Source organism: Eimeria acervulina, genomic scaffold (genome assembly GCF_000499425.1).
Source record: "Eimeria acervulina Houghton genomic scaffold, Eah_scaff284, whole genome shotgun sequence".
NCBI classification, from domain to species: Eukaryota; Apicomplexa; class Conoidasida; order Eucoccidiorida; family Eimeriidae; genus Eimeria; species Eimeria acervulina.
In genome coordinates this window covers 4,449-31,948 of record NW_013549918.1, presented here as the reverse complement: position 1 = coordinate 31,948, position 27,500 = coordinate 4,449, and the positions used below count along the sequence as shown (strand labels likewise).

The window sequence follows — 27,500 nt, the reverse complement described above, 5'->3', positions numbered from 1 at the left end:
ATCCAACTTTCGGTTGCCTGCAACAGCATCAACTTCGTCAATGAAGAGGAGACACCTCCCCTTCGCTCGTGCTGCAGCAAAGAGACTCCTAATGCGGCTTGCACCTGCATGCAAACAGCAGCAGCAGCAGCAGCAACAGCAGCAGTAGTTGTTGTTGTTGATGTGGAGGGGACGGCGGTGGATAAAGCAGAGATAGAAATAAACAAAACTAAAAAAAAACAAAGAAAATCTAAACCTAATATAGCAGCAGCAACACCTACTGCAGCAACACATACGGAGGCAGCAACAGCAGCACGAGCAGCAGCAACAGTAGCATGAGCAGCAGCAGCAGAATCACGAGCAGCAGCTGCAGCATCCCCAGTTGCATGAGCAGCTGCAGCATCCCCAGCAGCAGCAGGAGCAGCACGAGCAGCAGCAGAAGCAGCAGCAGCAGCAGCACGAGCAGCAGTAGAAGCACCAGCACGAGCAGCAGCAGCAGCAGCAGCAGCAAGAGCAGCAGCAAGAGCAGCAGCAGCTAACCAACTCCAACAAACATTTCCTCGAAGTCTGATCCCGACGCATGCAAAAACGGGACCCCCGCCTCCCCAGCTATTGCGCGAGCAAGCAGAGTCTTCCCAGTCCCTAACCACAAACCCTAAACCCTAAACCCTAAACCCTCATTAACCCTAATTAACCCTAATTAACCCTAATTAACCCCAAACACTAATACGAAAGTGTACACCTAAAACTCGACCAGGAAGAAACAGCGTCACCCCCATTCAAAAGGGCAAAACCCTAAACCCTAAACCCTAAACCCTAAACCCTAAACCCCCTAAACCCCCTAAACCCTAAACCCCTACAAACCCCGTCTTCCAAACTCAGCTGCACACCGACAATACGAACACCAATCCAGAAGCACTTAACCCTAAACCCTAAACCCCAATTAAGCCTAAACCCTAAACCCTAAACTCCCATTAACCCTAAACCCTAAACCCTAAACCCTAAACCCTAAACCCTTGCCTGGGGGCCCGTGTAGGAGAATGCCTTTGGGGAGTTTGGCGCCGATTGCTTGAAATTTTTCGGGGCTTTTTAAATATTCAATTATCTCGCGAACCTCCCGCTTCACCTCCTCATAACCCTGTACACCCCAAACCCTAAACCCTAAACCCTAAACCCTAATTAGCCCTAATTAACCCTAATTAACCCTAATTAACCCTAATGAACCCTATACCCTTGTGCATTCACACTGCTTCAAACTGTGCAGTACTCCTGTAAACAAAACCCTCAGCGGTGTGCGCTAAACCCTAATTAACCCTAGCTAACTCTAAACCCTAATAAACCCTAAACCCTAATAAACCCTAATAAACTCTAATAAACCCTGAACCCTAATAAACTCTAATAAACCCTAAATCCTCAGAAATCCCTTTGCTTAAACCCTAAGCCCTAATAAACCCTAATAAACCCTCAACCCTACTAAAGCCTAATAAACTCTGATAAACCCTAATAAACCCTACTAAACCCTAATAAACCCTAATAAACTCTTATAAACCCTAATAAACCCTAAACCCTGTACCTTGACGCTGTCGAAGGAGTCTTTGATATCTTCAGGGGAGACAACTCTGTCTTCTATCCATTTGCTGCTGCCAGCTGCTGCAGCACCAACACCTTCGCCTCTTAGAGTAGCAGATATCAGCCGCAGCAGCTCAGAGAGACAGCCGACCAGCAGCAAGACTCCCACGAAAGGAGACAGCAGCAAACGGTAGCAACCCTGGCTGCACACAAACCCTAAACCCTAAACCCTAAACCCTAAACCCTAAGTCTTTTCAGCGCCAGGTCTAACATACACAAGAAACGGGTATCGGAAATTAGGGTTTAGGGTTTAGGGTTTAGGGTTTACAATTCAACGTACATAATGCCCTTGACCAGGCTCCACGCCCCAACTAAAAAACGATAAGCTCCTTGCTGCTGCTGCTGCTGCTGCTGTTGCTGCTGTTGCTGCTGCTGCTGCGGCAGGGCCCCCACGACGGCGGAGGTGTGGGGAGGGGAAGACACCCGTGCTGCTGCAGTCACAGCAGCAGCAGCAGCAGCTGCTGCTGCTGCTACAATACTATCATCTGTTCCCTGCTTGCGCTGCTGCAGCAACGACTGCAGCAGCTGCTGCAGCTCGCTGTTGCTGCTGCGGCTACCAGACGAGCCTGCTGCTGCTGCTTGGAGACACTGCAGCATCAACTCATCAGGGACGCGCACAGCAGCAGCAGCAGCAGCAACAATAGAGACAGCTTCTGAGGCTCTTCCTGCTGCTATTAGCCCCATTGCAAGACGCTGCAGCAGCAGCACATCTCCTGGACTCCTCTTGTGTGCTTGCAGCAGCTGCTGCAGCTCCTCCTCCTGAACCGATCCCGGCGTCCCTGCTGCTGCAGACGCACGCACCTGCTGCTGCTGCTGCTGCTGCAGGAAACCATCTGCAGCAGCAAAAGGTCTGCTGAAATCAGAGATAGAAAACGAAGGCCCAGGCAACGGCCCCGATGCAAAAGAAGCAAACCGCTTCTGTTGCTGCTGCTGCTGTTGCTGCTGCTGCAGCTGCTGCTGCAGAGCCATCAGCTGGCGCTGCAGACTCGTGGGGCGAAGAGAGAGAGAAGAGTATACAAAGCGACTCATGCTGCTGCTGCTGCTGCTGCTTCTGTTTGCTTGGCTATGGGCACGCCACAGCTCATAGCGAGCAGCAGGGTTGGATCTGCTGCTGGTGCTGCTGCTGCTACTGCTGCTGCTGCTGGAGTCAGGGTTTAATTTGTTGCTGCTGTTCGAGGGGAGTAGCACACGTCGCCTTGCAGCAGCAGCAGCAGCTGCTGCTGCTGCTGTTGGGTGTTGCATGCAGGCTGCTGCAGAGGCAAAGTGCCTGGAGCGGGAGGGGGGAGCAGCAGCAGCAACAGCTGCAGCAGCTGCAGCCGGAGCTGCTGCTGCTGCTGCTTCGACATTCACAATTGCTGCATCGGCAGCAGCCGCTACCAGAGGAGAAGCAGCATACCCTGCAAACCTCCGACCAGCTGCAGCAGCTGCAGCAGCAATACTTGGGGGCCCCATGCTGCTGCAGCAGGAGCAGGCAGCAGCTGAGTTGCTGCTGCTGCCACCCCACAAGCCCGCTGCTCTTGCTGCTGCTGCAGCAGAACTGAACCTGCGCCACTCTTTGCTGTTGCTGCTTCTGTTGTTGCTGTTGCTGCTGCTGCCGTTGCTGCTCCTGCCGCTGCTGCTGCTGCTGCTGCTACTGCTGCTGCGGCAGCAGACGCTTCACAAGTGCTAGAGCTGCACAATTTCTTTCGCTTTGTTTATTAGTTAACTACAGCTAAAATATATAAAAAGACAGAAGGAAGGCAAGCCCTCCTCTATAGCTGAGTGCTGCTGCTGGCAGTGCAATGGGGCCCAGCAGCAGCAGCAGCAGCAGCAGCTGCTGCTGCTGCTGCAGCAAATTTGCTGCTGCCTCATCGACGACGGCGACGCTGCTGCTGCTGCTGCTGCTGTCTGTTGTCTTGAGATGAGTTGTATTTAATTCTTCTTTGTTGCTGTTTGATGTTTATTTGCTGCTGAACTTCAATATCTACTCAGCTGTACACACACCCAGCAGCAACAGCAGCAGCAGCAGCAACAGCAACGACAGCAGCAGCAGCAGCAGCAACAGCAGCAGCAGCAGCAACAGCAGCGATAATTAGGAAGACAGCCGATCTGCTCCTCCATTGAAGCAGAAGAAGAAGCAGCATTTGATTTTGCTTACAACAGTAAAGCCATTTCGTCAGCAGCAGCAGCAACAGTAGCAGCAACAGCAGCAGCAGCAGCAACTGCAGCAGCAGCAGCAGCAGCAGCAGCAGCAAAGGCTAGGCTGCTGTAGCCGGCCCTGCTGCAGCGAATGGAGAACTTCCTACGGACAGGTTTGAGCTGCTGCAGCGAGCTGAAGCAGCAGCAGAGGCGCAGCAGCAGCAACAGCAGCAGCAGCAGCTTCGGAGAGTTGCCGTCTTCGCCAGCGATGACGAGCAGCAACCCATCATCATCATCAGCAGCAGCAGCAGCAACAGCAGCAGCAGCAGCAGCAGCAGCAGCAAGGGGAATGGATAGTTCTCGTATTGACGAGCATCACTGCTGCCTCCAAGCTGTGCTGCAGTATCTGCACAGCATAGGTTTGTTTGCTGCTGCTGCTGCTGTTGAGGCAGAAGCAGCAGTCTCCTATATACCCGAATTCTTTCAGTTCACACACACGTGGCTGCCGCAGCAGCAGCAGCAGCAGCAGCAAGAGGAGGAAGATGAAGAGCAAGAGGAGAGGCTGCTGCAGCAGCTGCTGCAGGGTCAGCCTGTCCTTGCTGCTGCAATGCGCGCTCTACAGCAGCAATCAATAGCCCTCCGCAGCAGCAGCAGCAGCAGCAGCAGCAGCTGCGAGAAACTTGCCGCTGCTGCAGCAGCAGCAGCTCCAGATTTGCTGCAGGCCGGCGAGCTGCTGCCGCCAATCGCGAAGCTGCAACAGCAGCAGCAACAGCAACAGCAACAGCAACAACATCAGCATCAGCAACGGCAGGCAGCAGCAAATCCAGCAGTTTCTGCTGCTGTTGCTGCAGCCTGGGGAAGTCTTGACGAGCGCGCCTCCCGCAGTTGCTGCTCTCAGCCTCTCTGCCTTGCTGCTGCTCCTGCTGCTGCTGCTGATAGCAGCAGCAGCAGCAGCAGCAGGAACGATGCGCTGCGGAGCGCCGTGTACGTGCAGAAGCATAATATTCTTTGCTGCAGCTTCATAGACATCCCCAGCAGCAGCAGCAGCATCAGCAACGGCAGCAGCAGCAGCAGCAGCAGCAGCAGCAGCAGCAGCGAGGTGCTGCTTGCTATCGGAACTGCAGACAAAGCTGTGCGTCTCCTACGGCTGAGGTGTATACCGCCCCTCAGCAGCAGCAGCAGCAGCAGCAGCAGCAGCAGCAGCAGCAAGGTGGCTTCTTGTGAGGTTGTATGCGAATGGGGAAGCCTCTCGTCGCCGGTGATAGCAATGGCGGTGCGCAGCAGCAGCAGCAGCAGCAGCAACAGCAGCAGCAGCTTGGGGCCGGGCTTGGCTGTGGGGCTGCTCGATGGAAGTTTGTGTTTGCTGCAGCTGGTAAGCTTCAAACCCTAAACCCTAAACCCTAAACCCTAAACCCTAAACCCTAGTCTTGCTTGTAGAGTGGGCGGTGGCTTATGATTGTTTTTGCGATCTGCATGCAGCCAACAGCAGCAACAGCAGCAAGCACAGCATCAGGAGCAGCAGCAGCAGCAAGCACAGCTCCTGCTGCAGCAGCTGCAGCAGCAGCAGGCTGCGTGCTGCAGCAGCTTAAGCCCCACACCAAGGCGGTGGTTTGCTGCGAATTTTCTCCTGGAGGAGACAGACTCGCCAGCGTCTCACGAGATGGATCCTTTGCTGTGAGGGTTTAGGGTTTAGGGTTTAGGGTTTAGGGTTTAGGAAGGCATTCACGCTTGCGTTGGCAGCAGGTCGTATCTGCGGCTGAGAAGCAGCAGCAGCAGCAGCAGAAACAGCGATGTTGTTGCTGCAGCAACAAGCGCTGCAGCAAGAAGCACTGGAGCCGCACCAAGAGCAGCAGCAGCAGCAGCAGCAACAGCAGCAGCAGCAGCAACAGCAGCAGCAGCAGCAGTGTGGGGTGTATGTGTTGCTGCTTGTGCTGCATTTCAGGTGTATGCGCAGCGCGATGGTGCAGCGGATATATTTGACTTAATTTTTCATCATTTGTTCCCGAGCAGCGTCTGCAGCAGCCTCTGCTTCTTCCCCGACTGCAGCAGCAGCAGCAGCAGCAGCAACAGCAGCAGCAGCAGCAGCAGCAGCAGGGTAGCTATCGCTTTGCATGAATGCCCTGTAATTGCTTCCTTTGATGTTGTGGAGCTGCGGCGATCTGCTGAGGTTTTCTTTCTTGAAGACTTAGGGGCCCTTGCGCACAAGCAGCAGCAGCAGCAGCAGCAGCAACAGCAGCAGCAGCAGCAGCAGCAGCAGTGGGAGTTGCTGCTGCAGGACAAGTGTGGGGTGTCTGTGCTGCGGATGATTTGCGATGCAAAAAAGGGTTTGCTGTTTGCTTCGCTCAGCACTGGCCTCATTGTTGTCTTCTCCTTGCACACGCAAAGACAGGTGCTGCTGCTGCTGCTGCTGCTGCTGCTGTTGCTGCTGCTGCTGTTGCTGCTGCTGCTGCGGTTGGTATCCACGTAGATCTGGTGGTGTTTTTGCAGCTGTTGCTGTTGCTGCTGTTGCTGCTGTTGCTGGCTCTGTGGGCGTTTTGTGTGTGGACCTGCTGCTGCTGCTGCTGCTGCTGCTTCTGGTTTTGCTGCTGCTGCAGCTGCTGCGGCTGCACGTGCCTGACGTTGACTGCTACTCCACTCCCTGCTTAGCGCTCAGCCCAGAGGGCCGCTACCTCTACGCCTCGACACAGAGAGTAACCTGCTGCTGCTGCTGCTGCTGCTCCTACTGTTGCTGATGCTGTTGCTGCTGCTGCTGTTAATGGTGTTGATGCTGCTGTTGCTGTTGCTGTTGCTGTTTCTGCTGTTGCTTTTGCTGCTGGTGATGGTATAGGCGTCCCTTTTACTCGTTTGCTGCACTTTGCTGCGGGGGGAGTAGAGCAGCAGCTAGCTAGCAAGCTAGCTAGCTAGCTAGCTAACTAGCTAGCAAGCTAGCTAGCTAGCTAGCTAACTAGGTGGCTAGCTAGCTAGCTGTTCATTGTTTGTGGGGTTTGTGCTGCTGCGTAGATCGGAGGGGCTGAAGTGATGGTGTACGCGCTGCCAGAAGCAGCAGCAGCAGCAGCAGCAAGCGGCACTGCAGGGGAACCTGCTGCAGTGTTGCCTGCTGCTGCTGCTGCTGTGCTGCGGGGGCCCCTGCAGCAAATCAAAGGCGTTGCAGCACACAGCTCGCTGCGGCTGCTGGCAGTTGTGGGGCTCGACAAAGCAGTGTACCTCTACGCGTAGCTGCTGCTGCTGCTGTTGCTGCTGCTGCAGCAGCAATAACTGCAGCAGCAGGGTGTTGGGGTGGTGCTGCTTGTTGCTGCGGTAGTTGCAGCAGCAAGAACAGCAGCAGTAGCAGGGTGTTGCTGCTTGTTGCTTCTGTAGCTGCAGCAGCAAGATCAGCAGTAGCACGGTGTTGCTTCTTGCTGCTGCTGCAGCAGCAGGAACAGCAGCAGCAGCACTGTGTTGCTGCTGCTGCTTTGACAGCATGTCTTTAGGGCTGAACCTTCTGGTTTAAATAAGAGAGACTTTTGCTGCTGTTGCTGCTGCTGCAGCAGCAGCACCAACAGATGCGGGTCCTTAAAAAATTGGCACGAAGCCTGCTGTTGCTGCTCACATATGCAGCCAGAAATGTTCACCAGCTGCAGCAGCATCTGCAGCAGGAGAAGCTGCTGCAGCAGCAGAAGCATTAGCTTAGGGGCTCCTCTGTGTCTACTGCTTCAGCAGGGAGACGCCGCAGCAAAGACTGTCTCTGCAGCAGCAGCAACTGCCGCTGCAGCAGCAGATGGGGCTTCGCATGTGTGTTTGAGTGCTGCTGCAGCAGGTTGTGGGTTTCGCTGTCCTGCAGCAGCTGCTGCAGCTGCTGCTGCTGCTCCTCAGTTGCTGCTGCTGCTGCTGCACTGTGCAAGTCGCTGCAGCGCTTGTAGCAGCGCACACACTCCGCCCAAACCTGCAGCAGCGTTGCTGCTGGCAGCTGTGCATGCAGCAGCGCAGCAAGCACCGCTTGTGTTGCTGCTGCTGCTTCCGTGCTGGCGGGTTCTCTTGCTGCTGCTGCTGCTGTTGACGATGCAGCAACAAGAGCGGAGTCTCCTGCGCAAGTAGAGGGCGTGTTGTCGCCTGTTGCTGCTGCTGCTGCTGCTGATGCTGCACGCGTTGTTGCTGCCGACCCTATCGCAGCAGCAGCAGCATCTCTGCTGCTGCTCCTGCGTTTGTGCAGCAGAGGGGTCCACCAGTCTGCGACGTCTTCAACAGCAGCAGCAGCAGCAAATGTCTCCAGGTCCTGCTGCAGCAGCTGCAGCACATCTCCTCCTCTGAGCAGCACAACAGCAACCTGCTGCTGCAGCAGCAGCGCAGCAATTTGGGGCTGTGCATGCATGCAGAATGAAGCACGGAAGGAGCCGTCCGCCATTAAGCGAAAGACGCCTATCTGCACATCGACACACAAACACAAACATCTGCTGCTGCTGCTGCTGCTGCTGCTGTTGCACCTGGTGCTGCTTTGGCTGCTGTTGATGCTATTGTGAATGCTGCTGTGACTGCTGCTGCTGGATATATGTGCTGCAGCAGAGCCACTACAGCACGTGCTGCTGTTCGTATCCTTCTTCACTAATGCTGCGGATCGGCACTCGTGCTGCTGTTGCTGCAGCACGAGCAGCAGCAGCAGCAGCAGCAGCAGCAGTTGGGGTGTATGCACGTACATTTGGTTTTCTAAGAACAGCAACTGAGGAATATTGCTTCATCGTCTCTGCTACCCGCACTGCGTACATATAGCGGAGCCGATTGCGGCTGGAGAGACACCTAAGCAGCAGCAGCAGCAGCAGCAGCAGCAGCAGCAGCAACAGCAGCTGTTGATGTTAATGTTGGTGGGGGAGCAGCAGCATAGCAACAACAGCGGAAGCAGCAAAATCAGCACAGCAGGCAGGCAGCTAACCGGAAGAAACAGCAGCAGCAGCAGCAGCAGCAGCAGCAACACTAACGGCAACAGCAGCAGCAGCAGCAGCAGCAGCAGCAGCAGCAGCAGCAGAAGTACCTTGCATGCAGCCTCCTTAAAATAGTATTTGTTGTCTGGTCTTCAATGCGAACGAAAGCGCCGCCCAACTCCACAACAAATGTAGCTGTTCGTACACCCCGAGCTGCTGCTGCTGTTGTTGCTGCTGCTGCTGCTGCTGTTGCTGTTGCTGTTGCTGCTGAGGAGACAGCGCCATGCTTGCCGTTGTCGCTGCTGTCGCTGCTGGAGCTTTTTGTTGCTTCTGCTGCTTCTTTTGCTGCTGCAGCAGCAGAGCAGCAGCAGCAGTGGTTCGGATCCCAAGTGCAGTTGCTGTTGCCGCAAGCGCTGCTGCTGCTGCTGCTGCTGCTGCTGCTGCTGCTGCAGGGGCGGCAGTGGCTGCTGCAGCAAGGAAGAGACGAAAAGAGCTCAGGCGTCTCCTTTCTGCATGTAAATGTAAAAGAGAAGTCTCCTTCTGCTGCAACTGCCAGTACACCCCAACGCGTCTGCAGCAGCCGCGGCGGCAGCAGCAGCGCATCTAGGAGCCTATCAGGCCCCTCATTTGCTGCTGCTGCTGCTGCTGCTGTTGCTGCTGCTGCTGTTGCTGCTGCTGCTGCAGAACCAGCGGAACTAGTGCTGTCGTAGCTGCTGTTGAGGCTGCTGAAACAAGCTGCCGCTGCTGCTTCTGCTGCTTGTGCTGCTGCTGTTGCTGCTGCTGTTGTTGCTGCTGCTGCTACCTTGCTGCTGCTCAGCGGTTGTACAGACAGCACGTGAGGGCGAGGAGCTACCTGTGGAGGAGGTGCTGCTTCATCTTCCTGCTGCTGCTGCTGTTCCTGTTGCTGATCTTGCTGCAACAGCTCCTCCCATCGCTGCTGCTGTTGCTGCTGCTGCTGCTGTTGCAGCTGTGAGGGATACCGCGGCTGCTTCGCGTTGAACTCCAGTGAATCCTTTTGCTGCTGCTGTGGCTGCTGCTGCTGCTGATGTTGCAGTTGGTGCAGCAACGACTCATCTTGCTGCTGCTGCTCATGCTGCTGCTGCCCCGAGTTGTATACAGAGGCACGACCCACGGTAAATGCTGCCGCCGCTACTGCTGCTGCTGCTGGTGCCGCTTCTGCTGCTGTTGCTGTTGCTGCTGTTGCTGCTGCAGCATGCGAGGCCCCTTGCTCAGAGAAGCTGAAGCAAAGAAAGCTTTTTGCTGCTGTGGCAGCAGCTGTTGCTGCAGCTTCAGCGGCAGCTGTTTCCGCTGCTGCACCACTTGGGCCTGAAAAGCTAAAGCAAAGGGGCATATCTGCTGCTGCTGCTGTTGCTGCTGCTGCCGCTGTTGTCTTTGCTGCTGTTGCTGCTGCTGCTGCTGCTGCTGCTGCAGGACAGAGAGAGGGCTTTGGTGGAGGAAGGGGCCCTTCAAGCAGCGAGGAGACTTCTGCCTCACGCATGCTGCTGTCAGATTCTGCTGCTGCTGCTGCTGCAGTTGCTGCGTCTGCTGGAGTTGCTGCGTCTGCTGCTGCTGCTGTTGGTGCTGCAGCAGCAGCAGCAGCAGCAGGCTCGCGGCAGCCACGAGCTGGGGTCCCTGAAGCAGTCGCTGGTTGAGAGTCTGCTGCAGCTGCTACGAGAGTTTGCTGCTGCCGTTGCTGCTGTTGCTGCTGCTGCTGCTGCTGCTGCAGCTCAGCAGCAGGGAGTCCGCGTCGCAGCCGGATAAACAGGGGAGCTTGGGAGGTTGCAACAGCAGCAGCAGCAGCAGCAGCAACAGCAGCAGGAACTGCAGCAGGAACTACAGCAGCAGATGGTGCCGATTGGGTCTCCATGCCGTTACTGCAGCTGTTGTTGCTGCAGCTGTTGTTGCTGCAGCTGTTGCTGCTGCAGCTGTTGTTGCTGCTGGTGAGAACTAAGTCACCGACGCTGCAGGGGGATTCAGCAGCAGCACCAGCAAATGTTGCTGCTGCTGCTTTTCTTGCTGCTGCTGCCGGAAGCAGCAGCCCTCCTGTTGCAGCAGTAGAGCAGCTACCGATGGAGTCCCTTGCATAAGCACCTTCAGCAGCAGCAGCTGCTGCTGCTGCGGTTGCTGCTGCAGCGGAGTGCAGCAGCAGCTGCTGCTGTGCTGCTGCTGTGCATTTGGTGCTGTCTATACACTGCAAGCTACCGTCTGTTTTCCCAGTAGGCTGCTGCTGCTGCTGCTGCTGCTGCTTCTCCTGTTGTCGCTGTTGCTTTCGTAGTTGCTGCTGCTCCTGTTGCTGCTGGTGCTTGCGTTGCTGCTTGCACTCCCGTTGCTGCTCTTGCTGCTGCTGCTGCTGCTGCTGCGCCGCCGAGACCGTGGCGTGCATGCGGAAGTTCAGCGCCTCGCGTAGGCTGCTGCTTGTGCTGCTGCAGCTGCTGCAGCTGCTTGCGTATCTCTTGCTGCAGCAGCTGCTGCTGCTGCTGCTGAGTGTCTCCTCACAGATAATGCGAGCATGAAAGGCGCTCCTTATCGGTGTAGTCCGGGCCTGGAGCTCTGTTGCTGCTGCTGCTGCTGCTGCTGTTGCTGCTGCTGCTGTTGCTATTGTTGTTGCTGCTGCTGTTGCGGCTGTTGTTCGATGAGCTGTTGCTGCCGATGCTTCTGATGTCATTGCTGCTGCGGCTGCTGCTGCTGCTCTTGGTTCGGCTGTTGCTGCTGTTAATGCGGCTACAGACCCTCCTGCTGCAGCTGATGTTGCTCCTGTTGCCGCTGCTGCTGTTGCTGTTGCTGCATTTGCTGCTGCTGCTGTCGGGGCAGATGACTGACTGTCTATGGACCCGTCAAGTTGGTGCTGCTGCTGCTCCTGCTGTTGTTGCTGCTGCTGTTGCTGCTGCTGCTGTTGCTCCTGCTGCTGTTGCTCCTGCTGCTGTTGCTGCTGTTGCTGCTGCTGCTGTTGCTGCTGTTGCTGTTGCTGCTGCTGTGGCTGCTGCTGCAGCAGCAGCAGCTGCTGCTGCTGCATGCGGTAGGAAGCATAGGCTTTAATCGTTGTAACTCCTACCCAAGGCAGGTGCTCCACAGTGCGGCAGCTGATGGTGCTGCTGCTGCTGCTGCGGCTGCTGCGATTGCTGCTGCTGCACTCGCTGCAGGCGTCACTAGCTCTGCTGCAGCAGCTCACTGGCTCTGCCCCAGCTGCCGCAGCAGCAGCAGCTGCTGCTGCTGCTGCTGCTGTTGCTGCTTCTGTTGCTGCTGATGCTCCTATTGCAGCCTGTACAACCTGCGCAATCGCCTCAGGGTGCTGCTGCTGCCGCTGCTGCTGTTCCTGTAGTGTAAAGCTGCTGCTGCTGCTGCTTACGAATGAGTCACTGCTAAAGGCAAAATGCCGCTGTTGCTGCTGCTGCTGCTGCTGGAGCTGCTGCTGCTGCTGCTGCTGCTTGCTCGTCTGTTCTGTCTCATTAGGCTTTATGTCTCCCTCCTGGTTATGCTGAACATGCGTATGGTGCAGCAGATCGCTCCTGCTGGCGTGCTGCTGCTGCTGCTGCTGCTGCTGTTGCTGATGCAGCAGCAGCAACGGCCCCCAAGCAGCACATGCGCGTGGCATTGTATCCAGGACAGCTGCTGCTGCACTATATGCAGCAACAACAGCAGCTGCTGCTGTATATGCAACAGCAGCAAAACCTGTGGCAGTATGCACGGCAGCAGCAGCAGCTATTGCTGCTGCTGCTCCTGAGTAGTGGCTTCAGCAGATGCAGTTTGCTATTTTACACGCGCATCAGCAACAGGAGCAGTAGCAGCAGTAGCAGCTGCAGCAGCTGTTGCTGCTGGCAGCAACAACCCCACCTGTAACCACCCCAAGGCAGCTAAACTGCTGCTGCTGCTGCAGCAGCAGCAGCGACAATCTTTTAATGAGTCTATTAAATACGGAACTGATTGCTATTCAAATAATAATACACCTGGCTCTGCATTTGCTGCTGGATAGGAGCAGCAGCAGCAGTAGCTGCTGCTGCTGCTGCTGCCGATTGGCTGCAGCCGAGCAGCAGCAGCAGCCCCAGCAGCAATTTGGTTGCTTCTTTCACTGTTTCCAGCAGCAACAACAGCAGCAAAAGTATTATTTATTGAGGCTTCTCCTTAAGGCAGGCCCTGCGTTGCAGCAACTTTGTACAGCAGCAGCTGCTGCTGCTACAGTAACAACAACAGCAGCAGCAGCAGCACCAGCAGCTGCTGCTACTGCTGCTGCTTATGTCTTAGCATCTAGCCGCAGCAGCAACAACAAACAGCAACAGATATTTCACTTGCTGCTAACGTACAGCATGCGGCAGCTGTAGCAGCAACCAGACACCATGGGGCCCCCTGAGTGCCTCAGCAGCAACAGCAGCAGCTGCAGCAGCAGCAGCAGCAGCAGCAGCAACAACAGTAGCAGCAGCAGCAGGAAGAACCTGATTCGGATGGTCCTTGTGTTTACCGTCGCTTCGCTGCTGCGTGTGCTGCTGTTTTTCGCTCCATCGCTGCCTAGCAACTTGCTGCTGCTGTGCAGCAGCAGCAGCAGCAGCAGCAGCAGCTTGGAGGAAGGCATTGCAAGGGAAGCCGCGGGTCTGTCTCCTTTTGCTGCTGGGGTGTATAGCCACCTTCCGTCTTTTTTTTCGCTATTGAAGGCAATCACAGGCTGCAGCAGCAGCAGCAGCAACAGCAGCAGCAGCTGCAGAGGCACATCATTTCTTCTGCTGCTGCTTGTAGATCTGGCTACTGCTGCTTCTCTTGCTGCAGCAGCAGCTTCGATTCAGCAGCCAGATGAGCAGCAGCAGCAGGAGCAGCTACCGCTAAAACAGCAGGAGCAACAGCAGCTGCACAAGCAGCAGCAGCAAAACCAGCAGCAGCTGCAGCAGAAGCAGCAGCAGCAGCAGCAGCAGTACCGTAGAGAATGTGGGGGCGTAGCTTCCTTGCGCTTTATGAGTCCCTGGCTAGCTGCTGCTCTTTTCATCTTTCACCCATACACTGTCAGTGCTGCTGCTGCTGCTGTTGCTGCTGTTGCTGCTGCTGCTGCTGCTGTTCTGCTGTTGCTGCTGCTGCTACTGCTGTTCTGCTGCTGCTGCTTCTGTCTGTGTTGCGGTTGCTTCGACTTCGTTGCTGTTGCTGCTGCTGTAGCCTCTCAGAACTTTCATGTTGCTGCTCTGCCTTGAATATGCTGCTGTTGCTGCTGCTGCTGTTGCTGCTGCTGCTGCTGCTGCTGCAGGTTGTAGGGAATCTAAGCCTGTCCTTCCACGGTGTGCAGCTGCTTCTTCTTTCGCTTACGATTGCCTCTGCCGCTGCTGCTGCTTCACGAACAGCAGCAGCAGCAGCAGCAGCAGAGACAGCAGAGACAGCAGCGGGTTCTACCAAACCCACAGCAGCGATCCAGCAGCAGCAGCAGCAACAGCAGCAGCAGCAGCAGCGCCGGCTTAAGTTGCAGGCTTGGGTGCTGCGGTGCTGCTGCTGCTGCTGCTTCGTGCTGCTGCTGCTGCTGGGGCCCCCGCAATTTCTTGCTGTTGCATTTGCTGTTGCTGCTGTTGCGAAGGACGGCCTCCAGCCTCTGCCGCGTGCGCCTCAAACCCTAAACCCTAAACCCTAAACCCTAGCTCTTCGCTAGCTGCAAGTCTGTAGTGGACCATTACTAGGGTTTAGGGTTTAGGGTTTGTGGTTTGTTGTTGCAGCTGCCAAGGCAGCAGCAGCAAGTGCTGCTGCTGCTGTTGGGCGAGGTTGCGTCTTGCTGCTAGGCGCTGCAGCAGCTGCAGCTCTTCTCCTTTGTGCTGTTGCTGCTGAAGCAAACTGGGATTGGGTAAGTGCAGCAGCAGCAGCAGCAGCACCAGCAGCAGCAGCAATAGCAGCAGCGAGAGAGTATAGCAGCAGGAATAGAGAGCTGCAGCACAGGCAGGGAATGCAGCGAGAGAACGACCAATCGCAGCAGCAGCAGCAGCAGCGGCAGCAGCAAAAACCGCGGCAGCAGCAGCAGCAGCAGCAGCAGCAAGTTGTGTTTTGTCTTTCAGGGTTTCTTTAATGCTTCCTTCTCCTCTCAGTGGCGGCTGCAGCCTCCAGAGCCTGGCTTAGGCGTCTCCTTTTATCTCTTATCGCTGGTAAACCCTAAACCCTAAACCCTAAACCCTAACCCCTGTATGCACGCCAAACCCTAAACCCTTTTGATTCTTGCTGCTGCTCCTGCTGCACCCAGGTGTTTGAGCGTTATCGCTCTATCTTCGTCTTTGCCTTCCAGGTAAAATAAGGGTTTAGGGTTTAGGGTTTAGGGTTTGCGCTGGTGAGGCGCAGCCGCTAGCCTAGCACCGAGCTCCGTCCAACGACTAGGGTTTAGGGTTTAGGGTTTAGGGTTTGCGCTGATGAGGGGCAGCCGCTAGCCCGGCACCGGGCTACGTCCAAAGACTAGGGTTTAGGGTTTAGGGTTTAGGGTTTAGGGTTTGCTCAGGCATTAGGGTTTGTTCTGATGGTCCCTGTGGCTGTCTGCTTCGCGGGCGACCCTCTTGCGCATCTCCAAGCTGCTGTGGCGGTATAAACCCTAAACCCTAAACCCTAAACCCTAACGCCAAACCCTAAGCCCTAATCCTAAACCCTAAACCCCATTTAACTCCTCAAGATTCATCCTTACTGTAGCTTTTAATCTTTTCTTCTAAACCCTAAACCCTAGAGGGTGGTGGCTGACCTTGGCTTCAAACCCTAGATAGCCGAGGCATCGTCTCTAAACCCTAAACCCTAAACCCTAGTGTTTTAGGGTCTAGGGTTTGCGTGCTGCTCAGCTGGCGCTGATCTTCAAACAGAGCCCAACCCTCGCAGACTTCGCCTTCCTCCATGTACTTCTTGCTGCTGTTGCTGCTGCTGTTGCTGCTGCTGCTGTAGCTGTTGCTGTTGCAGGTGTTGTTGCTGCTGTAGCTATTGCTGTTGCTGTAGCCGTTGGTGTAGATGCTGCAGCTGTAGCTGCTGCTAGTGCAGCTGTTGCTGCTGCTGTAACTGTTGCTGTAGATGCTGCAGCTGTTGCTGCTGCTGCAGTTGCTGCTGCTGCTTCAGCTGCTGCTGCAGTTTGTCTCTGTTTACAGGTTTTGCTGGCATTTAATTTGAGAGACATCTACCAGCGTGTCGCCTACACGAAGCTTGTGAGTTCTGTCTCCTGTGCTGCTGCTGCTGCTTGTGCTGCTGCTGGTGCTGCTGCTGCTTGTGCTGCTGCTGCTGGTGCTGCAGCAGAGGCGGATTATTATATGTGTTTGCTGCATTTCTGCTGCTGCTGTGCCCAAAGTCCTGAATGCGTGCTATTCTTATCCGTGCTGCTGCTGCTGTTGCTGCTGCTGCTGCTGCTGCTGCAGGTAGGCTTGTCGCTGCTGGTGGCTCCTCTGGTGTCTGTGGGGCTTTCGCTGTGGATGGCGCGGGGATCGACTGTCCCGAACGTTGCCTACAGCATGCAGTCTCTTCATCACGTACTTACTTGTAAGCAGCAGCAGCAGCAGCAGCAGCAGCAGCAACAGCAGCAGCAGCAGCAGCAGCAGCAACGGGAACAGCAGCAAGGGCGCATGCACCTTAAAACAACAATTGAGGGTTTTTATTGTCTTTGCAGGTTTACTGGTGGCGGAGACACTTCGGGCGTCTGCGCATAAACGGCAGCGCTACGAGCAGCAGCAGCTGCTGCAGCAGCAACAGCAGCTGCTGCAGCAGCAACAGCAGCAGCTGCAGCAGGAGACTGCTCCAAATTAAACGATTGAGTGTGACAGTATACGCATGCGTCGAAGCTGCTGCAGCAGTACTTGCTGCCGCTTCTGTTCTGATACTGTTCCCTTTTACCTAGCTAGCTAGCTAGCTAGCTGCTTAAAATCCTGGCTAGCTACCTAGCTAGCTAGCCGCATAAAAACTTAGCTAGCTAGCTAGCTAGCTAGCTGTAGAAGAAGCTGGCTAGCTGGCTAGCCAGCTGCGTGTGTGGACGTGGCTAAATCTATGGCTAGCTACCTGCATTAAAACCAGGATAGCTAGCTAGCTAGCTAGCTAGCTAGCTGGGCAGCTTGGTCCGGAGGTGGGGGTGGTACGACGTAGGGGCCGGGCTCGAGGATTTGGGGGGTCCAGAGGAAGCAGTTGTTCTAAGAGACAGACGCAAAAGAAATATTTATAAACCCTAAACCCTAAACCCTAAACCCTAATTGGTTTAGAAAAGAGGCGGCATCTCTTCTTTGGTTGTCTCTGTGTGTGTCTTACTACCCCCCCAGCTGTACCTTAGTGCAGGCTAGACGAGGGTTTAGGGTTTAGGGTTTAGGATTACATGTGTCCTAGCGATTTCTCCTTAGGGTTTAGGGTTTAGAGTTTATGATTACGAGTGTGCTGATGCTTTATGCTTAGGGTTTAGGGTTTAGGGTAACGAGTGTGCAATGAGTGTTTTATGTGTATTTTTGAGTGTTTAGGGTTTAGGGTTTAGGGTTTAGGGTTTACGAGAGTCCTAGCGTTTTCTCCTTCTTGTGGAGGTACTGCAAATAACCTAAGTTTAATATCCGCTTTAATATTGTCTATCATCAATTGCTCTTCTCCTAAGGCGGTGTAATCCCCAGAGATGTTCTTCTTCTTTATTGCAGCCCCATAGCGAATGCAGCCAGGGGCTAACGCACTGCATGCATGCAAACAAACAAACTATAGAAATTATATATATATATATATATATATTTATATATGTATATATATATATATATATTTATATGTTTATGTATATATAAATTAATGTATATGTAAATTAATATGTATGTATATGAGTATTTATATCAATATATACATATATATATATATATATACACTAGTAAATAAACAAGTTAATAATATATATTCATACACATATATATATTTATATAAATATATAAATATATAAATATATAAATATACGCCCGTCGCAAATTAGCATCTACGCACTGGAAGTTTAGGGTTTAGGGTTTAGGGTTTAGGGTTTAGGGTTTAGGGTTTAGTTGACCTTTTGGCGAGTACTTCGGTGAAGTGTTTGTTGATATGCCCCACAGTGGTGCTGGGGTGTATCTGCAGCTCTTTGAACGCTGGTCTGCCTCTTTGTTTGTTTGTCGTTGGAGATCTAAAGAAGGCTCCATTGACGCTCACCTGCACAGACACCAGGCCTTCTGCTGCAGCAGCAACAGCAGCAACAGCAGCAGCAGCAGCAGCAGCAGAGGCAGCAGCAACAAGACAGAAAAGAGACAGTTGGATTGGGGTGTATGTATATCTATTTTTGCTGTTTGTCTCTAGAAATATTTGCTGCTGCAGGAACCCATTCAAATGGTGTCTCTATAACATCGCTGCATGCACTTCCTGCTGCTGCTGCTGCTGCTGCTGCTGCGTATACACCTGAGCCTCACGCTTTGGTTGTTTGTCTTTTTCTAAGACTTCGCTCAGCACTTGTTTAAGTGCTGCTTCTCCTGCCTCTGCATCAGCAGCAAACCGCCTTGGAGACAGCAACGCAGGCGGCAGCAACTCGCGCAGGCCCTCCACTGTTGCTGCAGCTCCTAAACAGCAGCAGCAGCAGCAGCAGCAGCAGCAGATAATGATAATGATAATGATGATAGGGGTTTGGGTGTGCTGCTTCAGGTAGTTGCAGATATATGAAGCAAACAAAGAGAAACAAATATACAATACTATTTTCGCGTGGAGTTACGGCTAGGAGACAGCAGCAACAGCAGCAGCAGCAGCATATAGGAGCAGCCCTATTTGCTGCTTAGGAGGCAGAAGCACACAGACACAGCTCTAGTAGCTGCTTAGGAGGCAACAGCAGCAGAAGCAGCAGCAGAAGCTGCTCTATTAGCTGCCAAGGAGACAGAAGCAGCAGCAAATGTACGCCAGCACATGCATTTACAGCAGCAGCAGCAGAAGCAGCAATAACTGCAGTAGAAGCAGCAGCACCAGAAGCAGAAGAAGCACAATCAGCAGCAGCAGCACACTCAGCAGCAGCAGCACAATCAGCAGCAGCAGCACAATCAGCAGCAGCAGCACAATCAGCAGCAGCAGCACAATCAGCAGCAGCAGCACAAACAGCAGCAGCAGCACAAGCAGCAGCAGCAGCACAAGCAGCAGCAGCAGCAGCAGGAGACGTACTGTCTTGTGGTTGTAGGCCTTGGAGTGTTTGCTGCGCTTTAAGTTTTACTTCTGCTTTAGTAGCAGCAAAGACAACAGCTTCTCTGAACTGCAGCAGAGACAGTTCGTACATAGCTCTTGTATATTCTTCTCTTTCTTCAGCGAGGGTAAACGGTATAGCAACAAATCTATCTTTAGTCATCTCCGTAATAACAGCTGCATATACACCCCGCAGATCCTGATGCCCTGGGAGGGACCCAGGGGGCAGCCGATACACCGCACGCTGCACCTGCAGCATCAGCAGCTTCAACGCATTCTCTACTGTCCCTGCAGCAGCAGCAATAGCAACAGCAGCAGCAACAGCAGCAGCAGCAGCAACAGCAACAGCAGCAGCAACAGCAGTATGCAGCACACAAACACACACACACACGCACAGAGACAATCCTGCTAAGTTGTTGCTGCTGCTGCTGCTAACTTTCTGCTGCTAATGTTGTGCTGCTGCTGCGCAGCTGACTGAGCTGTAAGCAGAAGCAGTGAACAGAAAAACAGATGGAGACAGCAAGGAGACAGAGACAAAGAGACAGAGACAGAGACAGAGAGACAGAGACAGAGACACAAAGGCAGAGACAGAGAGACAGAGAGACAGAGAGACAGAGACAGAGACAGAGAGACAGAGAGAGAGACAGAGAGAGAGACAAAGAAGTGTAGGCTATGTTAAGATTTATATTTGATGTTTTACATGTGCCATTGACAATAGCAGGTACTGTCTTCTCTTGAAGGTGCGCAGACACCTGAGCTTCGGTGTCTCCAAACGAGGAGACAGCTCCCGATACACCCCAAGGGAGACTATAATATGTTATTGCTGTATGCACTTTAAGCTGCTCCCAGATACACTTGTATAATAATTGTTTTTCATCCTTGTTTACTGTCTCTCCTCCTGTATATTTGAGGTGTATAGACAGTGCCGATGGGGTCGAAGAGACACAAAAACGCAAAGACAGTCGCAGCAGTCTGTCTGCTGTTGCCCAAGACACGAAGGAGACAGCAACTCTAAACACACGCAAAACAGAGACATCAGAAGCAAATAAATAAATAAATATATATATATACACTAATTAATATGCAGAAACAATAATAAACAAACGCTAACAAGCAATACAACAGTTAATATAACATATGCAGAAACATACAACGCCAGACAGACAGAGACAAAAAAAGAGACAGAGACAGAGACAGAGAGTGAGAGAGAGAGACAGAGAGTAAGACAGAGACAGAGAAAAAGAGAAACAGAGACAGAGAGACAGAGACAGAGACAGAGACAGAGACAGAGACAGACAGAGACAGAGACAGAGAGAGAGAGAGACAGAGAAAAAGAGAAACAGAGACAGAGAGAGGGATACAGAGACAGAGAGAGACAGAGACAGAGAGAGACAGAGAAAAAGAGAAACAGAGACAGAGAGAGAGAGAGAGAGACAGAGACAGAGACAAACACTAGAGGGAGACAGAGACAGAGACAGAGAGACAGCTGCAACAAAAAGAAACAAGACAAAAGGAGACAGTAGACGCCACCTGTCTCTAAAGTAAACAGCAGCTTCATCAGCTCTGTCTTCATTGACTCCGAGGCCCTTGAGTATAAAGTTTGTTGCATCTGCTGTTGGAGACTCTTCAATTAACTGTATGTAGGGTTCGAGCTCGTACTCCTGATGTAGATACACCTGAACTGCTTTTGCTATGGCGATGTTTGCAGCCTCCACTGCATATACACACACCCATAGACAAACCCTAGGGTTTAGGGTTTAGGGTTTAGGGTTTAGGGTTTAGGGTTTAGGGTTGGGAACGCTCGGAAGGCGCTGCAAAGGCTGCTTCTGGCCCTCCACTGGCTTTTTATTAGGGTTTAGGGTTTACACGCAAGCGATTAGGGTTTAGGGTTTAGGGTTTAGGGTTTAGGGTTTACTTTTTCTGTGTATAATCTCTTGCTTTATAAGCTCTTCTAGGCCTTGAAGAGACAGCCCGAATACGAGATCAATAAAGTCTTCATAAGATTTATTTTGGAGGGCTTTATGCTGCTGCATGCTTCGCCACTGCAGCAGCTGCTGCAGCTTCTCTTTTGCTGCTGCTGTCTCCTCTGGAGTTGCTTCTGGGAGCGACTGCTGCTGCAGTGCTGTCTCCGCTGGGATCGGAGACACAGACGATCCCACAGCCTGCTTAACTGGTTCATGAAGTGCTGCAGCAAAAAAGAAAGAAGAAACAAGCATTTGTTCTTGCTGCTCTTCGTGGGTTTGCTGCTGCTCTTGCTGCTGCTGCTGCTGATGCTGATGCTGTTGTTGCTGCTGCTGCTGCTGCACTTGTCGCCACAGGAGGTGGAGAGGGAGGCGAGTTGCAATTGCTGCTGTTGCTGCCACAGCAGCAACAGCAACAGCACCAACAGCAACAGCAGCAACAGCAGCAGCAGCAGCAGCAGCAGCAACAGCAGCAGCAGCAGCAGCAAGGGTGTACCTATATCCTGCAGCGCCTTGAGTACTTTTGTTGCTTGAAGAATCCTTTTGCTGCTGTTCATATCAATAGGTGGGCTGGCTGCTTGATCTAGAGACAGCTGCAGCAAAACTGTCTCCTTTGCTTCCTCCAACAGCCTGCTGCCTTCATCAATGTCTTCTCCTCGCGCTGCTTCCAGAGCACGAGCAGCTGCAGCAGAGACACGAGGGAGACACACCAGCATCAAATGCTGCTGCTGCTGCTGCTGCTGCTGCACACGCTGCTCCGGCAACTTATCCTGCTGTTTATTGTGCTTTACTAGGGTTTATTATTATGGTTTATTAGGGTTTATTATTAGGGTTTATGATTAGGGTTTATTAGGGTTTATGATTAGGGTTTATTAGGGTTTATTACTAGGGTTCATTAGGGTTTAGGGTTAGGGTTTATGATTAGGGTTTAATAGGGATTATTATTAGTGTTTACTAGGGTTTATGATTAGGGTTTAATAGGCTTTATTACTAGGGTTTACTAGGGCTTATGATTAGGGTTTATAACTAGGGTTTAGGGCTAGGGTTTATGTTTATGATTAGGGTTTATGATTAGGGTTTAGGGTTAGGGTTTATGTTTATGATTAGGGTTTATGATTAGGGTTTAGGGTTAGGGTTTATGATTATGATTAGAATTTATGATTAGGGTTTATGATTAGGGTTTATGATTAGGGTTTAGGGTTAGGGTTTAGGGTTAGGGTTTGGGGTGTACGTACTGGCGAGTACAGCGAAAGCATTATTGATAGAAATGCGAAGACTGGGCTCGGTGTATATCATTTGAGATATAATAACTTTGTATAAGAGAGGCATTCTGAACAAATAGAGTTTGTCTATTCGTCCCCCTAATTGCATGCATGCATTCAGGTGTCTCTTCACCTCTGAGGTGTATAAGCGAGGCCCTGTTCTGCTAGCCATCGTCTCAAAAGTAAAGGAGACACCTGGAGATAAATAAGGTGTAATGCATTTAGAGACCCAAGGAAAGGAGACAGTAGTTAGCTGAGATGCATGTACACTCCAAAGATAAGCTAATGTTAAACCTAACGCAAATACATCTTGTGCTGCTGCAGATAACAAACGAGAAGAAGAAGGAGCAGCTGGTGCTGCTGCAGCAGCAGCACCACCACCACCACCACCGCCACCAGCACCAGCAGCAGCAGCAGCAGCAGCAGGTTTTGTCTCCTTTTCTCTCTCCATCTCCGGAGACATAAAAGCTACTGTCCCTCTCAGCAATGTGGGCTTCCCTAAGGGTGCAGCCATACCGAAGTCTCCTGCTGCTACTTCTACTCTGAGCATCAAAACAAATAAATAAATAAATATATATATAAATATATATAAATGTATATGTATATATGTATTTATATATATAGTTGTTTGCTTGCTTGCTTGCTTGCTTGTGAGTAAATATATATAGCAGCAAAAATAGCAGCAACTACTAGAACAGCAGCAGCAACAACAACAACAGCAACAATAGCAGCAGCAGCAACAACCAGAACAGCAGCAGCAACAGCAACAACCAGAACAGCAGCAGCAACAGCAACAACCAGAACAACAGCAGCAACAGCAACAACAACAGCAGCAGCAACAACCACAGCAGTAGCAGCAGCAGCAGCAGCAGCAACAGCAGCAGCAACACACCTTTTATTTTTAGAGTAGAGTATATTGGCTGGTTTAATATCGAAGTGTCCGAAGCTAAAGAAAGAATGTAAATAAACAAAAGGCTGCAGCACTTTTGCTGAAAGAGACAGCAAAGATAATCTGCTGCTGAAGAGATGCTGCAGCAGCTTGCTGCGGGGATCCGATCCCCAGCGCTGCAGCAAAGAGACATTTGCTGAGGCCTCAGAAGAGAACGAAGCCTGCATATTATAAACAAACAAATAAACAAATAAAAGGAGACAGTTATTATTTATCAAACAAATAAATAAACAATTAAAAGGAGACAGTTTTTATTCATTTAACAAATAAACAAATATATCAACAGAGACTATCTTTATATATTAAACACGCACAGCAGCAGCAGCAACAGCAGCAGCAGCAGCATCAGCAGTAGAAGCAGCAGCAGCAGTAGAAACAGCAGCAGCAGCAGCAGCATCAGCCGCATCAGCAGCATCAGCAACAGCAGCAGCATCAGCCGCATCAGCAGCAGCAGTAGAAACAGCATCAGCCGCATCAGCAGCAACAGTAGAAACAGCAGCAGCAGGAGGAGCAGGAACAGCAGCAGCAGCAGCAGCAGGAGCATGCTTGCCTGTAGGTCTCCATCATATTGTTTGATGAGGAGGCCCCAGTGAAGGCGTCCGTCTTTGTCTTTTGCGAGGATTCGGCCGAGAGGGAGCGACCAGCGAAACTGCTGTCTCCCTACAGCAGCAAAAAGAGACACCTTCTCCTCAGCAGGAGCGTCTGCAGCAGCACAAGCAGCAGCAGCAGCAGCACAAGCAGCAGCAGATACAGATATATCACAATAGCAGCAACAACAGCAGCAAAAGCAAAAACTGTAACAGAAGCAGCAGCACAACTATACGCATTGAACATATACTCCTTACATATACCCTCAGACAGATTAACCCCTATATAGCTACTTATCTCTCTATTCATATAGCTAGCTAGCTAGCGAGCTAGCTAACTATACGAGTAGATACACAGAGAGAGGTTTAAGTTTTAAAGTTTAGGGTTTAGGGTTTAGGGTTAGGCTTTAAGGTTCAGGGTTTTACGGTTTAGTGTTAGGGTTTAGGGTTTAGGGTTTAGGGTTTACCTTTGATTTGGTTCCAGGTGTGTGCATCGAATTGTTTAAGGGTTTGTTCAAAGCGACTAAAGATTGCACCTGTCTCCTGCATCTCTTGAAGGAAACAGTTTGTGTTAATAGCAGCGCGAATTAATGTCAGGTGCTTCGATAGATCAGCAAAAGAAAGAGAGTTTTGCTGCTGCAGAGACTGCAGCACAGCAGACCCGTCTTCACCTGCTACTTCCTTTAGTGCTGCTGCTGTTGCCTCATCTTTTATGTCTATAGACCTGAACAGACATACATACACCCCAATTCACAGACAAAAGGAGACTGTCTGCATGCAGCAGCTGCACATACACCCCAAGTATGAGACAAAAGGAGACAGTTTGCATGCAATAGCTGAACATACACCCCAAATATGAGACAAAAGGAGACAGTTTGCATGCAGCAGCTGCATATACACCCCAAATATGAGACAAAAGGAGACACTAAGCACTAAGCAGCCAGCTAGCTAGCTGGCTAGCTAGCTAGCTAGCTAGCTAGATGCGTACTTAAGTTCAGTGAGGACAGTCTTTAAAGCCGCTGCATCTTGGGGCTTGAGATTTGTTTGTTTTTCTTCTGCTGCTTGAAGAAGAGAGACAATATTTCTTAGTCTAAATATTTTAACAGCATATTTAATGTCTGTTTCTGCTGCTACGCCTGCTGTTGCTGCTGCAGCAGCAGCAGCAGCAGCAACCTCCTTGCAGGGGCCCTCACTCTTCAAAGGCAGCACTTCACCGTACGTTCCTCCGCCTACTTTAGGAGACAAGTCTGAAAACTCTATTTTGCATAGTGGGAGAGATAGAGCTAAAGATAATGCTGCTGCTGCTGCTGCTGCTGCTGCTGCTGGAGGAGCTGCACCTCCTGCTGCTTCTGCTGCTTGTGCGCGACTCGGCAAGTGCTGCAGCAGAGGCACAAAGGCTGCAGACCCCGAACACAAAACACAAACCCTAAACCCTAAACCCTAAACCCTAAAACCCTAAACCCTAAACCCTAAACCCTAATTCTTCCCATAGCACTGCGACGCGTGCCTAGTAAAGGGGCTCTTCGTTATCTAAACCCTAAACCACAAACCCTAAACCCTAAAGCCAACGAATGGTAAGCCCTAAACCCTAAACCACAAACCCTAAACCCTAAACCCTCGTTATTTCACCTTTCTGAGCAGCACCTTTGCAGCGGGAGACACCGTCGATATCGTAGGTGCACTAGGGTTTAGGGATTATTAGGGTTTAGGGTTTATTAGGGTTTAGGGTTTATTAGGGTTTATTAGGGTTTACCTGTGGATATTGTTTGTACTTGAGTGGTGTCGCTGGCCTTTAAGTGCAGAAAAGCAGCAGAAGACAAATTTTTAAGATTTGTTTGAGGGTTTTTAAGTATATTTTTAGGGTTTGTTTGCTGCAGCAGCAGCAACTCAGCACCGTGTCTGCGTACTGAGCGCAGCCGATGGGGCTCCTCTCCTGCTGCTGCTGCTGCTGCTGCTGCTGCTGCTGCTGCTTTTGCTGCTGCTGCTGCTGCTGCTGTTGCTGCTGTTGCTGCTGCTGCGGGAGTGGGTGAGGCTGAGGCACTGCTGCTGCTGCTGCAGCAAACGAGGCTGAGAACAGCAAATACTGCAGCTGCCCATACACCCGAGCTGCGGTGGAAGAGACTCAGGCTTCGTCCTCTTTGCTGCTGCTGCACTTTTTGCTGCTGCTGCTGCTGCTGCTGCTGCTGCTGCTGAGTGAGGCCATTGGGAGCCGACGACGACTTATGCTGCTGCTGCTGCTGCTGCTGCTGCTGGTGTTTGTCTATTTGTTGTTGGTGACGTTGCTGCTGCACTGTTTGATACACAGTACTCTGCTGTTGCTGTCGCTGCTGCTGCTGCTGCTGCTGCTGCTGCTGCTGCTGCGCACCAGTGGTCTCGCTTGCTGCGGAGTCGGCCGCCAGATGAAGAAGGTAAGGAGACATCATAAAAACAGCAGTTTGCTTCGCCTCTACATTGTTTAGTTTAAACTCTTTGAGGCTTAGCGCCCAGCATAAACCCTAAACCCTAAACCCTAAACCCTAAACCCTCGCCGAAGGCAGGCACAGAGACAGACACGAACGCGACTCGACGGGACCACCGCTTTGCAACTTGAAAACCCTAAACCCTAAACCCTAAACCCTAAACCCTAAACCCTAAACCTTATTTTTCTTGTTTTTTAAATACATGAGAAAATTAAAAAGAAGAAATAGCCGCCTGCTGCTGCTGCAGCACTTCAAACCCCAGACGTTGCTACAGGCCCGCTCGGCGAGCAGGGCCTTACGCAGCCCAAGGGTTTAGGGTTTAGGGTTTAGGGTTTAGGGTTTAGGGTTTGGGTTTTATTGCTCTATTTTCCTTCAATTGAATATTTTATCAACACAATAAAACAAACAAAATTTAAACTGCTCTAAAATGCAGCAGCGCCTACCGCTGCCGACTGGAAGGAGGTTCTCTCCCCACCGCGAGGGTTTAGGGTTTAGGGTTTAGGGTTTAGGGTTTACGGTGTACAGACAACTCAATGTTCTCTTCTTCCTATCACAGATGAAGGCAGACAGACAAAACGCGAAACTATGAGCTTCAGTGGTTTCAGCAGCAGCAATAGCAGCAGCAGCAGCAGCAGCAGCAGCAGCAGCAGCAGCAGCAGCAGCAGCAGCAGCAGCAGCAGCAGTAGCAATTACGCTGGAGGGCCGGGCTGCACGACGTTAAACCCTAAACCCTGAACCCTAAACCCTGATGCACAGAGACAAAATCTAAACCCTAAACCCTCGCACGTTCTATACACATCATAAGACAAGCCTCAGGTGTACGCACACCTTAACTTTATATCTTCTGCAGCGGTGCACTAGACAAACGAAAAGAATGTATGCATCCACTCGTAAACCCTAAACCCTAAGACCCCGCCAGTATATGCAAAAACCCTCAGGCAATACACGCTGTTGCTGCTGCTGTTGCTGCTGCTGTTGCTGTTGCTGCTGCAGAAGTTGCTGCTGCAACAACAGCAGCAACAGCTACTTCAGCGCCCTCCTTCCCTCAGTCCCGGTCCCCTCTTATCTAGCTAGCTAGCTAGCTATCTAGCTAGCTAGCTATCCAGCTAGCTAGCTAGCTAGGTAGATAAACCAGGTCTCCTCCTATCTATTTATCTATCTATCTATTTAGCTAGCCGACTAGTTGAGCCAGGCCCCCTCCCAGCTAGCTAACTAGCTAGCTAGCTAGCTAACTAAGTAGATGAACCCGCTCCCTTGCTAGCTATCTCGCTCGCTCGCTCGCCCGCTAGCTAGCTAGCTAGCTAGCTAGCTAGCTAATTAGTTCGCCAAGTAAGCCGCTAGTCAGCTGTGACGAAGATATCTTCGTCTTCAAATCTCAGAACAAAAATTTGCGTTAGAGGTCGCAAACCTCTTCAGGTGTATGTGGAGCATGCATGCATGCATGCATACAGGTGCATACAGGTGCATGCATGCATACAGGTGCATACGGGTGCATACAGGTGCATGCATGCATGCAGGTGGATGCATAAAGATGCATGCATACAGGTGCATGCA

The 27,500-nt window shown here is 51.9% G+C and overlaps 5 protein-coding genes across 5 annotated transcripts in view; 2 read left to right on the top strand and 3 right to left on the bottom strand.

The window, feature by feature from the left end:
• Positions 1 to 3,060, bottom strand: part of EAH_00030700 (ftsH protease, putative) — a gene marked incomplete at both ends in the record, with an annotated part of 8,561 nt that extends 5,501 nt beyond the window's left edge. The window contains 5 exons of the mRNA XM_013396139.1: positions 1 to 104; positions 520 to 621; positions 994 to 1,117; positions 1,553 to 1,751; positions 1,877 to 3,060. The exon at positions 1 to 104 is cut by the window's left edge and continues 63 nt beyond it. Coding sequence (XP_013251593.1) covers positions 1 to 104; positions 520 to 621; positions 994 to 1,117; positions 1,553 to 1,751; positions 1,877 to 3,060 — 1,713 coding nt within the window. The remainder of the gene's footprint in view (positions 105 to 519; positions 622 to 993; positions 1,118 to 1,552; positions 1,752 to 1,876) is intronic.
• Positions 3,061 to 3,877: 817 nt separating this feature from the next.
• On the top strand, positions 3,878 to 6,942 carry EAH_00030690 (hypothetical protein, conserved; the record flags this gene model as incomplete). The annotated part of the gene is made up of 4 exons (XM_013396138.1): positions 3,878 to 5,098; positions 5,206 to 5,334; positions 5,441 to 6,013; positions 6,727 to 6,942. 4 exons carry the CDS (start codon positions 3,878 to 3,880, stop codon positions 6,940 to 6,942), a joined length of 2,139 nt encoding a protein of 712 aa, XP_013251592.1.
• Positions 6,943 to 7,387: 445 nt separating this feature from the next.
• EAH_00030680 (hypothetical protein, conserved) lies at positions 7,388 to 12,210 on the bottom strand (the record flags this gene model as incomplete). The annotated part of the gene is made up of 3 exons (XM_013396137.1): positions 7,388 to 8,125; positions 8,397 to 8,496; positions 8,729 to 12,210. 3 exons carry the CDS (start codon positions 12,208 to 12,210, stop codon positions 7,388 to 7,390), a joined length of 4,320 nt encoding a protein of 1,439 aa, XP_013251591.1.
• An 844-nt stretch (positions 12,211 to 13,054) lies between these two features.
• Positions 13,055 to 16,334, top strand: EAH_00030670 (hypothetical protein, conserved; the record flags this gene model as incomplete). The annotated part of the gene is made up of 9 exons (XM_013396136.1): positions 13,055 to 13,529; positions 14,297 to 14,421; positions 14,660 to 14,716; positions 14,812 to 14,853; positions 15,061 to 15,141; positions 15,389 to 15,442; positions 15,686 to 15,742; positions 15,950 to 16,070; positions 16,198 to 16,334. The coding sequence occupies 9 exons, from the start codon at positions 13,055 to 13,057 to the stop codon at positions 16,332 to 16,334; spliced, it is 1,149 nt and encodes a 382-aa protein (XP_013251590.1).
• A 1,572-nt stretch (positions 16,335 to 17,906) lies between these two features.
• On the bottom strand, positions 17,907 to 25,907 carry EAH_00030660 (protein kinase, putative; the record flags this gene model as incomplete). The annotated part of the gene is made up of 11 exons (XM_013396135.1): positions 17,907 to 18,124; positions 18,711 to 19,016; positions 19,429 to 19,739; positions 20,388 to 20,442; positions 20,644 to 21,084; positions 21,186 to 21,371; positions 22,222 to 22,493; positions 23,539 to 23,602; positions 23,955 to 24,211; positions 24,476 to 24,884; positions 25,382 to 25,907. 11 exons carry the CDS (start codon positions 25,905 to 25,907, stop codon positions 17,907 to 17,909), a joined length of 3,045 nt encoding a protein of 1,014 aa, XP_013251589.1.
• Positions 25,908 to 27,500: the final 1,593 nt, after the last annotated feature.